The following is a 17936-nucleotide window of genomic DNA, read 5'->3' as shown; positions in this document are numbered from 1 at the left end:
GAAGAAAGTTAAAACGGATAGGGACTTCTAAAATGGAGGTGTAGAAGGTCTAGAGAGGGGGCTGGTCTTGTTGACATGTTCTCACTGGCATGAAGAAGAGAAGGTATTCACACCGTGTCCACAAGACAGGAGATGTATGGGGTGCCGGAAGCCAGAGAATAGCTGCTGTAAACCTGAACACACAGACTTTCTGAGGAATTACTGGAAAACTTTGGGGGTGGAGAGGGAATCGTGAGAGCAAGCAATTAAATAGGTCTATCTGTTAAGGAACGAAGCCTTCCACGAAGAAATGTTTGAACGCAGCTGGAGAGATGGCTCGGTGGTTAAGAGCACTGGCTGCTCTTCTAGAGGACGCAGGTTCAATTCCCAGCAAACACATGGCAGCTCACAGCTGTTAATAAGTCCAGTTCCAGGGGATTCTGATTGCCTCACAGCAGCGCATATTAAAAAAAAGAAAGAAAGAAAAATATTTGAATATGATGTGTTTTGAAATTTTAGTGGTGTAAGGACCATTACTAAGACCTGGGAAATGGGGTCTTGGTTTTCGTAATTGTGGTGGGGAAAGCGGTCAAGGATTGACTCTGATACAGATAGCGGGACCTCCTGGCATGGACACAGTACATGAGACCTAATCATCTTAAGAACAACACAAGGATGTTTCATTTATGGGGATTTGAACCAAAGGGACCCAGAAATGGCCAGAGGTGGCCAGGCTGCTCTCTTGAACAAAGAAATGGAAGGCTTTTATTGATTTGAGGGTAAGATTAAAATTTGGTAATTATTTAGTGATCATTATTCAGGGTATAGTTTCACAAGGTTTTGTGGTTTTTGGTGATGGTGGTGGTGGTGGTGGTGGTGGTGGTGGTGGTGTGTGTGTGTGTGTGTGTGTGTGTGTGTGTGTGTGTGTGTGTGTGTGAACATGTAGATTTAGCATGCTGTCCTTGGGGTTTATAGGCTTCTGGCTTCCGTGCAGTGCCTTAACCTCAGAATTTGGAGTCCCAAGTACTGTGACTGCCTTACATGGACACCTTGGCTGTGTGGTTTATAAAACATCCCAGGACTACAGGGTTTTCAGTGCTTGTGTGTGAACTACAGGAACGGCTGAGTCGCTGAGTCCCTTCTGTTGACGATGTGGTTGTGTTCCATGAATGTCCCAGTTTGGACATTGTGATAAGACTGAGCAACTGTAGGTGTTTGAGCTGAGAAAGAACAAGACTGAAGCAATTCATCCCAGATGGCTAACAGACTAAGCTCACTCTGTGTTGAAATGAGCGACTCATTTCTGAGATGCACAGCATGCTGCAGAGTATGGCTGGTGCAGCCCAGTACACTGTTTACAGGCCACTTTTCCTGAGGAGATCGAGTATATGCTAGCTTCCAAAAGCATGGCGCTGTAAAGCCAGAGCTAGTTATGCATTTGCCGCTGACCATTATCAACGAGTGAGCATGTGTAGGTGCTGTGCTTTTAAAGCCTGCATGTGTGGGTGCTGTGCTTTTAAAGCCTGCATGTGTGGGTGCTGTGCTTTTAAAGCCTGCCAGCTCAAGTCTGCTCACTCCAGCATCACCACCAATGTGCTCAAACTGTGGTGTTATGGCATTAGGATGACTACGATGCCACTAGGCAATGGGGATTTGCTCTTCCATTATAGTTTTACAGACCAATGTCATACTCGAAAGTTATGCATGTGTAACTGTAGTTTATCACGCTAGACATTTGTCAACAATAGCAGCAACCCCACCATGGCGTCAGCACCCAGAATCCTGGGGACATTTGACAGCAGGCAGAAGGAAGGCAGTGACTTCCCTCCCCTCCCCTCCCCATCCCACCACGTTTTAAGCAAATTTTATTTGTCACTGTTTATCATGAGCCAGTTACAAGAATTTGAAAAACAGACGTAAATGAACAAAAGCAAACACTGATACCTTTAATGATGTTTCTTCGCTGAGTACATCATTTGTGAGGCATCTTTATCTTCATAATAGAAGGATAATTAACATCACTAATTATCTAATTAAGTTCATTAAGCATCCACCAACAGTGCACCGTGAAGTTGACATTATGTTCCACTGTCAACAAATGCTTTTGATTTCTTAGGAAGTAATTAAAATGTAAATTAGCATGCAATTATATGCACAGGGGAAGTTTTGAATCAGATATTCATTTCAAAACTGCTTAGAGCAACATCGTTTTTATTTTTTTCTTCTTCAATAAAAAGAATCATTTTGCTATTAGCAGTGAGCATTACGGTTGCCATTGAACTGTTCTGCGTTTGAATTACAGCAAGGGCTGTACACCATGACACTTGGCTATGAGTTGACAGATTTGTTGCTGTGCGTTGTGGTCTTTTTTTTCTTGTTTGGTTGCTTTATTTAAAATATTTACTTATGGTTGTGCTCTTCATGTTAAAAAATATTGCAACCGATTCTTCTTTGAAAAGATGTCCATAACTCATATTTTAAATTCTCTAACCAAGCTTGCTCTTTAAAGGCATTTCAGAGCTAACATCCATTTTTTAAAGATTTATTTATTTTATGTGCCTGAGTGTATGTAGGAATGTTAGTACAACATAAACGTGCAGGATACCATAGAAACCAGAAGAAGGTGTCAGATCCCTGGGAACTGTAGTTACAGGGGATTGTTAGCTGCCCATTGTGTGCTGGACCCACAAATTGTCCATTGTGCAAGCAGCAAACGCAAATGTCTTAATGTCTGAGCCAACCTTTATTTTTTTAAAGTCTATGTTTTTGTAACCTTTTTATCAGTTATGTTTGGGAATTTAACTAATGTTTCAAGGAAAGCAGAATAGATCTATTCATCTACCTACTCAGAAAGGAGAGACTGCACCCATTAGACGTGTGATCCAGTGGTCCTTGGTTCCATGGTTACTTTCTGCTTTCTTTGTGTAGCCTGTGGTTTCTAGTGCAATATTAGAACTGTAGAGAGCCCATGGTGGGACTGATAAAATCAGAAACCTCCTTGAAGTAAGACTCTTCTGAAACACTATAGTGTCCCCCAGACACCTGCTGGAGGACCAGCTCCCCAAGAAAAAAGCCGCTTCACCCAAAGTTCCAAAGCTTTGATTATTGGGACAATTGAGATCAGATCCTGAATCTCTTCCTCCTAATAGAGCAGAAGGTCTAGGGTACACATTCTCTCTGTCGTCTGTGTACGTGAATTTCCATGTCATTTGAGGATTTAGTTGAATCTATCTGATTCATTGGTCTAAAGTCTCCCCTCCAGATATCAAACTACTTCAACCTCTTCTTCTTTTATGGTGATGACTCTAGAGAAGGAGATGCTGGATCCAGGCCTTTCATTTTTAAGTAGATTTCAGATGAAAGCAGAGGAAATAGGGATCAGAGACTGTCTCGTTCCCATAAAAAGCTCAAGGTCCTGGCTTGGCTGTGAATAGAACCCGCTGAACCACTGACTGCCCATCACTGTGGGCATAGACAGATACCTGATGGTTGAAACAGAGTGGTGTCATTAAATGCATGTTGAATGACAGCGATCCTGGGGTGGCTGGCCAGGGTAAGTGAGGCCTCACTCTTCAGGACTCTGACCTGCACCCAGATTAAAGGCTCACAGAGAAGACACGGTAGCTTATCTCCAATGCATATCCCAACTTCGCTCTGAGCTCTGCAGGAAGCTGTGAGCTATGCTGTATTTACCATCCACTTAATGAAGGGTGGATGACTCTCATATATCTGTTCAAAGTGGCCTCCCCTTTGCTCATTCATTAAACAGACATTGATGAACCAGTAAGATAATGCCAATCTGATGCACGTCAAGTGCCTACCTGACCTACCCAGTATGATTTTCTACAGCATGATTTTCCTCTTGGTTTGTTCTGAAAACTTCTTTTACTATAGCCTGTCCCACTGAGGTTGCAAAGTCCAAGCACTAAATAGTATTAATGTAGCTTGCCTAAGCATGGTTGCTTGCCTGAAGTTCTTTTCATAGTAATCATCCTCACCCTGGTCTGGTGACCCTTTACTCAGATAATTGTCACAGTACTTCATGAACTCTGCAGGCAGTCACATCTTTGACTCTTCTTTCGATCAACCTTTCACCAACGGTTTGTTTGGGGTGATAGGGCAAGAGTGCAAAGCCATTCAAGAGAGCAGGCACTGAGGTAGTGCAGTTCCCATGAATCAACGGCTCCTTTTCTACCTGGGGTCGCCAATGCATATTGAAGGATGTATCATTTCTAAATCATCCTTGTGCTACGATTTTGTAAATTAAATTACAAATTGTAAGCATTTAGTCTTACAATTTAAAGGAAGCCTGCCTTAAGTCCTTTTGAAAATTAAATGTGGGCCTTGAAAGGAGAGTCATCCTCTGGGATTGCTCTGAGGTTCCAATGTCTGCACATGAATTTCCTTATAACCTTATAACCTGAAAACTGGACTTATGTTCTGGGATAAGTGTCCCCATCCCAGTAAATGCTTTCAATTAGGCATTATGAATTTTGGAATGAGGTGACATACATTTTTGGTGATTTCTTTAAATTCAAAATTTAAAGACTTAAATGTATTCATCAAAGAAAAAAAAAGCTTCATTGTTCCCAAAGACAGAAGTGTCCCCAACTATATAAATGATAGAATGGCAGATGGTCGTGGAGTGGAGAATCAGGCTGGGGCCCTCCTGAGGCGTTGCTGCCATTCACAACCCGCTAGGCGCCCCGCTAGCAGCCCGGCCGCTGGGGCGCCTGTCGCGTGAGTTACTGCCGCGTTCTCGTCCTGGGACCCATCTATTATGAGAAACCATTTTGGTTAATTAAAAAAGTCTTTCAAAGTCTCAGAACGGGAAGTTCAGAAAATTTTTTTCTCTTTGCCGTTGTTGATGGGGGTTGGTGAAAACTTGGCTCGTTGGCCTGACAAAGAAGAGAGGAGAGGTTGCACGTAGAAGACAGTGTGAGGAGAGTGTAGGAAAGCCTTTGAGTCTGGCCTTGAGTGGGCTGAGCACGAGACTCAGGGCTCTTTGACTACTAGTCTACCAGCTAGTACTACCCCAGCAGAGAGAATTAAGGCAGTGGCTGGGAGCTTTGAGTCAAAGGAACAATGCAAGTGAAGAAGCTTGGATTGGACCAATTTGGATTCATAGACTTTAGCAACAGGGATCCAGTCTACAGACTGGTGACAGTGGAGAAAAACAGAAAGGCACCCTCTTTCCGTGGAGAGCCAGACAGAAAGCCAAAGGATTGAATGATGAAGAAGCCTTGGGTAGAATCAAACAACCAGAGGGGAAATAAATGTCTGCTCTGTCAGAGAGTTCTAGAAGACCTCTCAGGAAAGTGACAATGGGGTGAAAGAAAAGACAGTGGCAAGGTCCTAGGGTGAGAATGTCCTTGGGGCTATAGGCAGACCCCTCTGGCTGAATGTAGACATCAGAAGGAGGTGTGGACCAGAAGGAGGGGAAGAGGAGACAGTTGCTAAGCATTGTCCCAAGTTCCCCGGGGTCAGATAGGGACATAATTCTAGTGAGTCCTTCTACTTCTGCGTCTCCATCTGCATCCATCTCTGGTTGTCATTGTTCTTCTCCATTAGCCCCTTCTCCAGCATTTCACGCACAGACTCTTGGTTAAGACTGGGGATTAGAATGCTAAAAACAAAACGAACGCATTGCCCCTGACTGTAACACTGCCCCCTTTAGGTAGGTAAATTACTGTGGCATGAGAGGAGGTTTTTGTAAGGAAACCAGAGCCTAAGCAGGGTTGGGAAGAACTCAACTTGAGACTTGAAGGAGAAAGAGGGTGTAAAGGCAGATTGGTGGGAAGAGAGTGGCCCCTTCTGATGCGAAGTGACAGTCAGTTATGACCATGGCCATCTGCCTGTGGGCCAGCTGCCAGTTTGGAATGACTTAAGTGCCATATCTAGTTTTATGTATTTCTTTATATTTTGACTCACTCTCCAAATTATTTATGATACATTTAGATGAATATGCATTCAATAAAGAAATGAGATTAGAAAAGATCATAGAAGCAAGTGGTTTCTGAGGAATTAGGATCATAAATACAAGGTCTATAAAGATGTGAGTAAGTCGAAGTTTCCATCTAAACCCAGCTTCCTGGGAACCATCAGTGCTGGGAGGTTGGAAAGTTCACATACTAATGTCTCATCCAGTAACTGCTGCTACACAGACACAGGGCCTAGGCTTGAGACTAGGGGAACAGGAAGAACACAGCAGATGGTGCCTGTCTAGCAGCTTAGCCCTGCCTCACTCCCCTTCTGTGACTTTTTAAAGATCATACCCATTGGTTGCCCTGTCACTTACTAAAAACCGTCATCAAGTCCCGTGATGACTCCGATCCAGAACCATTGGGCAAGTCCTCCTGTGCGCTGGCTTTTTATCACATCTCTCCTGTTCCCAAGTTCATATTACATATTTCATGTTTTGCTCCTGTTAGACCCTCCCCTGGTTGTAAGAATTCACTTTCTTCCCTTGGGCATTTGTGGCCCTCTCTACTTGGAGCCTCCACCTTCCATTGGCCAATCCCCTTTCCAATGCTTAGAGAACACTGCTACTTCTGACAGCCCACCGCACCTTGTCTAGACTGACCACAACCCTGGTCTGCCTCGTCTTAGTCTTATTTACTCCTCTCAGAAGAGTCTCAAGTCCACATTGGGAAAACACTGCGCCCTGCTCCTCTCTAAGGCTCTGGAGTCAGCACAAAGCTCAGATCAGAGGTGGCATTTGTTGCTATAGTCTTTCCCCCACAGTGCCTATCTCTGTGAGTATACAGACAAAGGGAGAAGAGAAATGGTTCCTGACCAGGTGATTTAGACACATCTGGTATGGATCAACCAAGGGCACGGACTAGCAAGCCCCGGCGTGGGTCTCAAGAGTGCCAGAGTAACAATTTTGGTAAGTGTTCTATGGGTAGCTCCACTCTCTGCCTCCCTTGTGTGTGCATGTGAGCATACGTGTGAGTGTCTCTCAGAAAGCTCCATCCAGGGCCCTGGGGTGGCAGCCAGTGCTACCTTAAGAATGAAGAGCAAAGGCCTACTCTGAGGGTGGAAGAAACAAGCAGGCATGGCTAAGGGTCCTCGGCAAGCCTACCGAAGGCATTTCCGCATGAGTTCTAGCTCCCGTTTTCTTTCTCTCTGTCCGTGAAGTACAGCAGTGTTGATCAGGTGCTTCAGCATCAGGCGTTGCTCGGAGTGAAAGCACCTGCTGTAGTCCGAGCCTCCACAGCCAAAGCCTCCCAAGTCCCCAGCCCTACACCTTTCAGCACCAACACTGCTCCATCAGTGGGAGACTTCGCACCTGCCCCCTTTGATAAATTGTAGCCCCAGCATGGGTGCAGCGAAAATGCATCAACTTGCCCATGAGGCTATATGGTTCATATGAAGTATAAATCAGTTTGTGATGTATATGCATGAGTTGTCTGTCACAGCTCTTCATGGATCTGCACACCTTCCAGAATCTGCCAGACTCTACCACTTTTGGCATTGGCATGGAGGATACTGACACGGCTCAGGCCGTCATAGCACAATGCTCTGTATGGACCAGCATCAACTATAGATATTTGTTCCGTCACTGATCTGGAAGCTAGAGCAGAAGGTTAGTCTGAGAGCTTTCTCCTCTGTCTACTTGGTGACTCTTCCTCCAAGGTGGTACTTGGAGGAACCAGGGATTAGGACAAAGTGCAGCCCCTTACAATGTCTTAAGCCTCAGGACATGTTTCCTTGAGTTGCAAGTTCCTGGACAGAACTCAATGCCCATCTTTCACTTGGGTCCCATCTTGTAAGTCCTAAAAGTCTGTCACTCTCTGAGGAGAAGTCTTGTGAGTGTGACTTCAGAGACACAGCAAGAATATGCTGTGAGGGAAAGGCCAGCCTAGTGACATTTTCCAGCTGTCTCGAGATACACAGAAGTCCTGACAGCCTGAGAAAGAAGAGACGGTTGGCTTGCTTCCTCAAGACACCTCGCTTCTTGCAATTTTAAAGTCTTTATTCCTGGCTACACTAGAGTGCTTTTTTTTTTTTTCAAGTAGTCATTCTCCATGTACTCATGACGATTGAATTTAATAAAAACATCACAGTTCAAAAAAAGACACATTAGAACCCACTGTTCATCTTAGAAATTAATATGTGAGTGAGTTTAACAAGAGATGGATTGCACTGCGGTGAGCCAGTCCCTCTTCACCCACTCTGGGCCCCAGTTGTTTGTCATTATTGCTGGAAATATGATTATTACTCCAGTATTGCTTGACATTTATTAAGGATCCAGGGGCTGAGCCTCCACAGCAGAGAAAAGTGCAATTATCTGGGCACTCAGAGTAAGAAAATCTCCTGGCCTAGGTCGTCCAGACCCTGGCTGGTGCAGAACCCAGGCTGATGTAGACCTCAGGCTGTTCTCTCACTCTTGTCTTCTTCACAGTGGGCAGCTAGGATCTAAGAGCACAGACAAACAGCAAACAGGGGAAGGGTTGCCTTAAAGTTTTCTCTTTCTTACTAATTGCTTCTGTAATTTTACCTCATCCAGATTTTTGTAAGAATACACAATTCAGGGTATCTATGTCATCTTTATTTGCAAGGTGTAAAACATAGGGACTGTTGAGGCACAGCCATCCCTTTCGTCCATGGTTTCTCTTTTTTGTAGTTTCAATTTTTTGTGGTCTGAAAATATTGGATGGAAAGTCATAGAGATAGTTTTTAAATTTGGAGTTTCACACTGCTATGGTTGGTGGTGTATGTGTGATGAAGACCTTCAGACTCTACTCTGTCATGCCCAGGTTGTAAATCGCCACTTAATCTGACATCCCCATGTCCCCATGCCCTTACACAGCCAGTTCCCACCAGTTACCGGGTAGCCATCTTGCTTACATGATTTCTTTATTAAGCACGGCAGTCTCCGGCAATCGTTGATCACACAGACACAAGACCCAGTGCTTGTGCTCAAATAACTTTTATCTTGCCTGTGAGCCACCCCTCAGCCCCAGCCAATAGGGCTGCTAACACACATTGCCAGAAAGGCAGAGAAAGTTGGAAGTTTTCTACAAGAGAGACAAAATTCCTATGGCTGGGATGCTATGACCTGTGGTCATAACTCGCCTCCTACCTGTGAGGTGGCAAGGAGGGAACGTTTATCTGTAGTCATCTGTCAAGGCCAAGGGTCTGACTCTCACATGGCTACTGACTCAACTCCAGGCTTCACTCTGTCTTCTCCAATTTACCACTAATCCAGGGTCACCTTGAGGAGCCACACTGCATGGACTTGTCACCCCACCCTCTTAGCCTCCTCTGCCCAGAGACAGTCAACACAGCTTTTGTTCTTTTGTGGGTTTGAAGTATCAGCCAGATGCTTTGCAGAGTGTCTGCCAAATTTTACTTGCTTGCTCTCCTTCTCGTGTCACAGCACTTTGGAAAGGAGAAGACAGACATCTGGAAAGATCATGTTAATGAGTATGTGAATCACGTGACATCATCACTCTGTATCAACCTTCATCACGCTGTGAGATCATATCTACCAGCCGTCTCTACTGCCATTTGCTTATTTCTCTCTTCCCCCAGTCCCTGGGATTCACCCCACTAGGTCCACCCCACCATTAAAATGCAGGGATGAGTGAGCCCGACCTCCTATGGCAGCAGAATGGCCATCAAGTTCATCATTTGGTATTCTTCTGTGAGGAAGGGAAATGTTTTCTCCGCCATCTACGTATCCACTCAGTCTTGTATTTATCTCAGTATGGACTCATCTATATTTATTGCAGAATTAGGGCTATGACCCATTGAGCTCGCCAGCTGACGTGCCTTGTTTTTCCAGTTGCCGATAACCGGCTTCCCATTTGCTTTACCATAACCTTACTCTTGATCTCCCTCCCTGAACTCAAGTATGTTTTTGTTGTTGTTTGGTTTGGTTGGGGCTTTGCTGGAGTGGTACTCAGTTTTTCTCAGACAATGGCTATGGAGTCTAGCACTAAGCCATACTTCCAACACTCACAAATGTTTGAGTTGTATTCTAAACCACCCTACCATTTCTGTTGTGTATATTCCTCAGGAAAATTCCAGTTTAGCCCCAGTGACAGGCACTCTCGGATCCAACTGACCCAAAAGAGCAAGTTCATTTCTCACTTACATTTACTCTAATGCAACACATACACTGCAAACTGGCCTCAGATTCAGAGGGCTTTAGCCTTGGTTACTCTGACTCTCAGAGCAGCGACTATCTAGAATGTTCTGTTTAATGATCAGGTTAAGGTAGAGCTTAAGGAGACATCCCCCTGATCTCTTATAGCCAGGAGTCAGCAAGAACTCTGATACCACAGAAAAACAGGAGGGAGGATCTAGAACTCATGATCAAAGAGCACTAATATGTATGTATGTGTGTGTGTGCGCACATGCCGTGTGTGTGTGTGTGTGTGTGCGCGCGCGCGCGCGCGCGTATGTATGTATGTTTTCACTAATATATTCATGTGTAAATGTTTTGATCATCTATATTATAACATATCTGTGTTTCCATTTTCTTTTCCATGCAGATGCAATTGTCATTGCTTTCATTGTAATTGCCTATTGTTTTCTGTTCCCATCCAAAAAAAAAAAAAATCACAGCATGGCAGGAGAGTGGTCCCAGGTCACCTTTTTCTGATACTAGAGCTTCAGTGAACTGTTGTGTAGAGCGTCTGGTTAGGGTGGCAAAAGGAAGAATCCGTTTCTACTGCGGAGACTTGTGACAGTCCTTTATGTGAACAGTCCGCAATGACTGGGGAGTATTCCGTGTGCAGATATGTAAATTGCTTCATTGTCAGCTTCTATAAATAGCTTGGCTGAAAATAAAAATAAAGGCCAACTGGGTGTTTGGGCAGACATCTGATAATATCCTTGGGCTAGATTATCAGCAGTGAAAAGAGATCAGAGCACTAAAGGACAGCCCATTGCTGAACCAGGCCTCGGAACAGTAGCTCTACCCAGGGAGCCTGAGCCTCAGCCCTCCCCTATTGGGGGACTACAGGACTAATGACCCCTCTCACAAGCCAGCAGAATGACTCCTATCAGCGGAGAGCGGGTGCTTCCCGTTTGGACAGTAGTGTCACCAGCAACGGGCCAGCCCCAGGGATACCCCTGGAGAAGTGGCATCGTGAAACTGGGACCGGCAACTTAAAAATGGTTTCTAGATGGGATGTAACCCACTCCCCATCTCAGAATCAGACTTGTATCCTGAAGCACTTGCTTCCCCACTAAAGAGACTCAGCTAAAGCAGGGCCCTGGGTACCTTCTCTTAAAGCCTCCAGCAGCCTCTGCAGGCCCATTGTTCTGTTCCAGAGGCTCTTGAGGTCTTTAGCAGACTGACAGTTGCTAAGCCGAGGCTATTCGGCTCCTATAAGTGACACAAACGTCTGCTGTGAATCTGTCCCTAATCTGTGTGCCCGGTCCACTGTAGTCCAAGCAGATGGGCCTCTGCCCTTGGAATGACCCACATTTCCTTACTCATATCCCTGCATCCTGTGGAAACAGCCTTTCAGGTTAAGGTTTGTTTAGCATTGGGGAGATGCCCTAGGTGGAGGTAACATGGGGGAGAAGTTTGTGGTCCATTATCCTCTCTTTGCTTCAGTGTCTGATTCAGCTAATAGGAGTAACAGCAGCACAGGCTTATGGGGAAGCTGACTATTAGATGTGCTGTGCACATACACCCCTTGATAAACACTGCCAAGTGTTCTGTGCCTGTCAGTAGAGAGGATAGGGCAGCGTCTGGATTCTCCATGCTCGTAGATAAGTCACTGCGGAGCTGCTGTTCAGTCCCTCTCCCGTTTGCCCCACACAGGACTCCTGCTGATCCCTCAGGGAGAAAGCAGACACTTCATAGTTCCCTTCGCTGCTCTAGAGATGGGAGCTATCAGGTGTGAATGCCCTCACTCTGCAGGTGACACCAACCTCTAATCCACATATGAACCCCTAATCCACATATGTACCCCTTCCCTCCAGGGTCCAAGCAGGAGGGAGCCATTGCTCATATCCTGTGCCACCAGGGACTTTTCTCTTGTCTTTGCTTTTTGGCCTGTTCTTCCTATTTCCTCATCCCGCCTCTGCCTAATGTACATTCAGAACTTGGTACATGTTTTGGACTGAGTACAGGACTCTTCACTATTCACCGATGCTCCTGTGTGCTATATGAAATGGTGTAATCGATATTCATGCCTAGCCTATGAACGTCTATGTACTTCGGGTTACCTTTAGATTACTAATAACACCAGCAGCAATCCAGTGCTGTGTATGTGGTCGTTACACTGTACTATTTAAGGAGTAAAGGCAAGAAAAGAATCCCCAAATACTCATAAAACTAACTACATAGCGCTGTATATGTAAGAATGTGGATTTAAAGTTTTTGTTCCTCACTTGGTTGACTCCTAGAATGCTCGAGTCTGTCTTACTCTACCCATCGGAGCCTGTGACCTTGTCCCCACCTTTGTTTCTCTTCTTTTACAGAGTCAAGCTTCTCAAATGTGTTGTTCATATCTACTATGTCCACACTCTTCTGTTCAGTCACCATGAACAGCTATGGCCAATGGAGTCATTCTTCTAAATGCTTTGTAGCCTGCTCTCTAAGTGTGGATTCCTCACGTCCGTTTCCTGGCCTCACCTAACTGCTTGCCTTCTGTGCCCTCACCGAGCTTGAACCCTTGCTTTTAACCCAGTTTTTCCCTCCGCTTCCCTTACAACTGTCTGAGCCTTTGGTCTGAACCTTGCTAGGGTTCTCCAAGTTTCAGACTCTGTCCCATCAGTACACACTTGGCTCTTCTGAGGCATCCTGTATGGAAGCTTAACTAATTCCCGACTTCCAATAACTCACAAATTCATATTGACCTGATCCACTTTCCTGAGCTTTCCTCTGGGAAGCCCCAGCTGTCTATTTTTAAATTATACTACCAACTCTGCTCTTTCCCTCTTGTTTTTTTAAAATCTCCCTTATTATTTTCCCAGCTTCTGAGATTTAATTCACACGGGTAAACAAACCAGGAACTTTAGAGTTAGCCCTGCTCTCTCATGTGGTCACCACTCCTACAAACGTTTCTTTACTGGCGGTCCGTTGGTCTCTGTACTATAGAGCCTGGAAATTACAGAAACTTAGTGGCTGCTTGTGTGTTTAACGATAGAGGTGAATCTAACTGGATGTGAGTGTCTCTTCAGGAATAGAAACAGCCTTGGCCACAGCTGCTACAGACAGGGCGTTGGTTTGTTTGTTTGTTTGTTTTAACTTTTTACTGATTCTTTGTGAATTCCACGTTATGCACCCCAATCCCACTCATCTCCCCGACCCTTCGCATCTGCCCTTGCAACCTCCCCCACAAAAGAAGATAAAAAATATAAAAATAATCAAAACAAAACACCATAGAAAACGTGTCTCGGAATCTGTAGTGTGCCCCACAGTGCACCCTTTTGTCTACACATCGTTACCTGCAAATGTTCATTGCAGTGAGTCACTGGTTTGGTTTGAGACCTCTCTGGCTTCTGCTACAGCAGAAATACTGGATCCTCACCCGGATTCCTCTTATTTAAGGATAAGACAGTCATAGACAAATGCCAGAATTTTCCATGAATGTACTTTTGAAGAGAGTAACTAAATCTTTTTTTCTTTTTCTCCCAATTGGTTGTATTTACAATTCTGGTATTTTACACCCACAGTTTCTTGGGGAGACAGTTTACAACCCACTTCCATTCCACAGCCCCATTTCAGCTTCCTACCAGCTTAGCAGATAGGTGCCTGCTTTCTGTCCCCACACTCACTTCCTGCAATACTGGACCAATGCAAACCTTTCTATCATCTTGCTGAAGTGGGTGTGCCTGGGTCTATTTCTTCCCACTCCCCACCCCCACCCCTGCACAACCCCAGGGCAGTTAGACAAGGTCTTTCTGACTGGTGCCAAAGTTGCTATCAGAAGGCATCTGCTCTATCCCCAGAGCCCCTAAGAGTAACCCATTCCTAATTCAAGTTTCCAAAGCATTGTGTTTGGAAGAATTGGGGTTCTTGCCTTCGGTGAAGCAGCTGTGAGCTGGTCAAAACTTTACTGATCATAAGCTTTGCTTCAGCTATAAATGTCCACCGATGATGTAACAGAAATATTGAAGGAACTTTGACAAACAAAATTAAAAAAGAAAAAAGAAAGAAATCATCCTATACTCATTACTCCAGAACTGGATTTTAAAAATTATATTGTTTTCCTGATTTGCCAAAAAACAATTTTCTATTTTATTGGAACATTATATAAAGGGAAAATGTCCAAATGACAAGTATGTAAAATAAATATTTTAACAAAGAGAACGTATGGTTGCAACCCAGATCAAAAGCACGGGGCTAGCAACACTGGGGAGCCCCCTAGCCTGCCTAGGCATCCCATTCTTGCCACAACCCCTCAGCCCCAAATTCTGTCTCTCTCCTCATACTGAATATTATCTATTACTTTCCCACATTTTAAATTTTATATAAATAAAGTAGCAATATATATTGTTCTGTAGCCTTCTTTCTCTTCAAATTATGTCTGCGAGACTCAGGGACATTTCTGCTCACAGCAGCTGCAATTGATTTTCTGTGTGGTAAAGGGAATCCTCAAGACTTTCGGTCTCAGGAACACCTTGCATCCTTAAAAAACATTGAAAAATCAACCCAAAACGTTTGTTTACATAGTTTATAAATATATTGACATTTAATGTCAAGGAAATTAGACCAGAGTTTAAAAAATACTGCATTTATTAATTAACTTGAAACACTAATTTAAAATCTATTGTCTGTAAATATAAAAGGTAACTTAATAATTACAATTTTAAAACAAAAAGACAGAGAAAATTTGTTATTTTGTATTTTAATAAACACCTTTGATTTAATGTCATACTGTGTGCTTGGGGAGGAAGTAACAATTTACTTTTTAGGAAATATAGGCGTTTTCCTTTGATAGTACACCAAGACACAATGAATAGCAACGCTTTTAAAGCTCACCTGAAATCTTAGGGAGACGGTTCCACTTTGCAACATTCAGTTGTTCTTCTCTGTGCATAAAGAAGAGAGACTTTAATCCATATTGTATTTTGGAACGCATTATAGCACATGTGTCACATACATTAGAAATACTGCTCTCCTGAGCTGCATTCAGGTTGTTGAAACATTTCATTACTCAGTGTGCCACTAGGTTTTTGTCAACTCAACTTAAACCTAGACATATCTGGGAGGGAACCTGGGCTGCAAAACAAAACAAAACAAAAAACCCCAACCAAAACAAACAAACAAAGAAACAAACAGAACCACCTCTGAGTAGAAAGAACAATGTAAGGTCCAGAGGGGATGGAGGATGAGAAAACAAGGCCCTGTAAATGAACAAGATCGAAAGACACAGTGCACAGTGCTCATTAGAGACCAGAGGCAGCAGGCACAGGACATGCAGCGGGCTGCCCGGGCCCTTTGCATCTATATAATGGCTTCAAGTGTGGTGTTTTATGGAATCCTTAGTGTGCGAATCAGTCAGTCTTTGTTTTTTGTGCCCTCTTGGGCTTCTTTCCTTCTCTGTATGTAGTCCAATTCCAATGTATTAGCTTTTGTTTTTTTTATCTTATCTTATCTTATTTTATTATTATCCTTCAGAAGCCTGTTTGTTTTCTAATGAGAGAAGGGAGATAGATCCAGATGGGAGGGGAAGGAAGGAGAGGGGAGGAGGAACTAGGAGGGGTAGATGGAGGGAAACTGGAAACCTTAATTGGGATAGATTAACTGAGGAGGGAAATAAAACTATTTTCAATAAAAGATAAAAACAAGAAGAAAAAAGGAAAGAAAAGAGAAGAAAGATCCAGGTTGGAACCTTGGTACAGAGAGGGGTTTTACAAGAGAATATTTACAATGAGGCAAATGTGGTACAGTCAGAAACACAGAAAACACGCTGTTCAACGCCTCAGCCCCTGGAATGAATAAAATCCAAATTTACACTATTTAAAAAAAATACAAACCACCTCTATAACGTTGGTCTGTATGTGAAGCTGTAGAGTACTTTCTTGTTTAATGGTCAGTAACGGGGAGGCGAGCTCACTGTGGACAGCGCCACCCCAGGGCAGGAGTTTCTGGATGCTCAGGCTCTGGGGAAGCAAACCAGTAAACAGTGCTCTCGGGGCCTGTGCTTGGGTTCTGCATCCAGGTGTCTGTCTTGAGTTCCTGCACTGACTTCCCTCGGTGGTAGAGTGTGACCTGAGAGGTTGATTTTGCTTGTGGTGTTTTATCACAGCAGTAAAAACCCTAAGACACACAGTATAGAAAGGGGATACTCAAGTCTCCAGTGGCCTAATCAGAAAATCCCCTGGCTGTTGGGAAACTGCAACATCCCACCTTTGCAGGGGGACGATCCAGGTTTTCCAACGTCCTGACCCTTCACCTCTCCGTATGGTCACGTCTGGTAGCAAACACCCGCACTTGTTTTACTGGGGATGGCTTATTCAGTCGGGTCATTTTCAAGAGAATATCAGCCAAGTACTAAACGGTAGTCACTGTGGTTTTGTCCGTCGGCCACTCTTTCCAAGAAAAACAGTGCTATGGTGTGTCAGAAGCCACTAGTCTGGCTCGCAAGCCTGCTGACTACATAACCACGACTCCCTGAAGCAGCCATCAGCTGTTGGGGTACCCAGAAATGCTTTATGTAGACTTTATGTAGATTTCCCATTTTCGCAAGCAAGTGGACTATTAAGAGAGTTGAAGCCTGTCAGAAACCCACCTTTAAGTATTCGTTCCACAGATGTCTCCAAAATAAGGCTGCAGCAGCCCTTTTCACAGCCTCTCCATCTCCCCAAGTCTCCTTACCCCCTGCCAGAGGAGGGCACCGATGCAGACAGGCCTGTGTCATTCTTTGTACTGCCCTGTTTCCCAGATCTTGATTGTTTCAGTCTGGACATCTTGGTGGACCTAGGGATTAACTCTCCAATCACACCCAACCCCTTGCAGCCATGAGCCCTACTAAACTTAGCTGTCTTTAGGCTACTTTCTTCCTGCTTAGTGGTCCAACCCCCGTTCTATTTTCAAATATGCAGATATCTCAAGGAAAGATGCGAAAAACATTGATACTAGGCAGACCTTGGTGGGTTCTCTTTCTTTCCAGGGCTGTGGAACTGACCTCTCTCGGCTGCCTCTCTACTGTGGTAAGGGAGACTACCCAAAGCTACATTTTGGTGGTTGTTCTAAAGAGGAAGGCTAAGCCTGTCACAGTTGGAAAAGAAAGGGGCACACAAGTGTGGGTGTGAATGTGTCTTGTTAATAGGTCAGCACAGGTGAAACCACTAGTCACGAGACTGACTGGTTTTGACAGCAGAGTATTGGCCACCATTTCTTGGGGCAACTGGTCAGACTGGAGGCATGTATCCCGGTCTCCCGGTATCACTAAGCTGTGGCTGTCTTTCTGTCTTCTCCAGGATTTTGTGTCCTGTATAGAGAATTACAGAAGGAAAGGACAGGAGCTGTATGCATCCATATACAAGGACTACGTGCAGGTAAGAAACAGTATATCTTCCTACCATGGAGTATGCTTGGAGTCGTCTTGAAAGAAGGGGAGAGAGAAAGAGGAGGGAAAATCAGAGGGTCTTTGTTTAACATTTTAGAGCACACACGTCAACAACTGCTCATCAGGGATGAGTTAACCCTTCTTGGCTCGAGCAGTGGGCGTGGCACCCATGGCTGAGCAACAGAGGGGCTGGCACCTGTTGCTGTTCCCACCTGGCTCAGTCCCCAAGCCGTAGGTGGGCACTGAGATCCCAAGGTGCCTCAAAGCCTTCTGGGAGCTGGAAGCATCATCACCGTTCGGGCCTGGTATTTGGATGGCCTCACTGTAAGGAGGAAATTTCATATTAAATAACACCACAGCTCAGTAGCTAATTGTGGCATAGTGTGGATTTGGCAAGGAAAGAAAAGATTTTTAAGAAAAGGAGGAATTGAATTTGGGACTACCTGGATGTTTTGTCTGAGTAAGGGA

At 44.5% G+C, this 17936-nt stretch overlaps 1 protein-coding gene across 6 annotated transcripts in view; it reads left to right on the top strand.

Annotated features, from left to right (window-relative positions):
• Positions 1-17936, top strand: part of Wdfy4 (WDFY family member 4) — a 228631-nt gene that overhangs the window by 121341 nt on the left and 89354 nt on the right. For all 6 annotated transcript variants that reach the window (XM_039095074.1, XM_039095077.1, XM_039095075.1 and 3 more), the window contains one exon: positions 17380-17457. In XM_039095074.1, coding sequence (XP_038951002.1) covers positions 17380-17457 — 78 coding nt within the window. The remainder of the gene's footprint in view (positions 1-17379; positions 17458-17936) is intronic.

This window comes from Rattus norvegicus, chromosome 16 (genome assembly GCF_036323735.1).
Source record: "Rattus norvegicus strain BN/NHsdMcwi chromosome 16, GRCr8, whole genome shotgun sequence".
In the NCBI taxonomy this organism is placed as follows: Eukaryota; Metazoa; Chordata; class Mammalia; order Rodentia; family Muridae; genus Rattus; species Rattus norvegicus.
The sequence above is the reverse complement of the archived record's forward strand: the minus strand, read 5'-3'. Positions and strand labels throughout refer to the sequence as shown.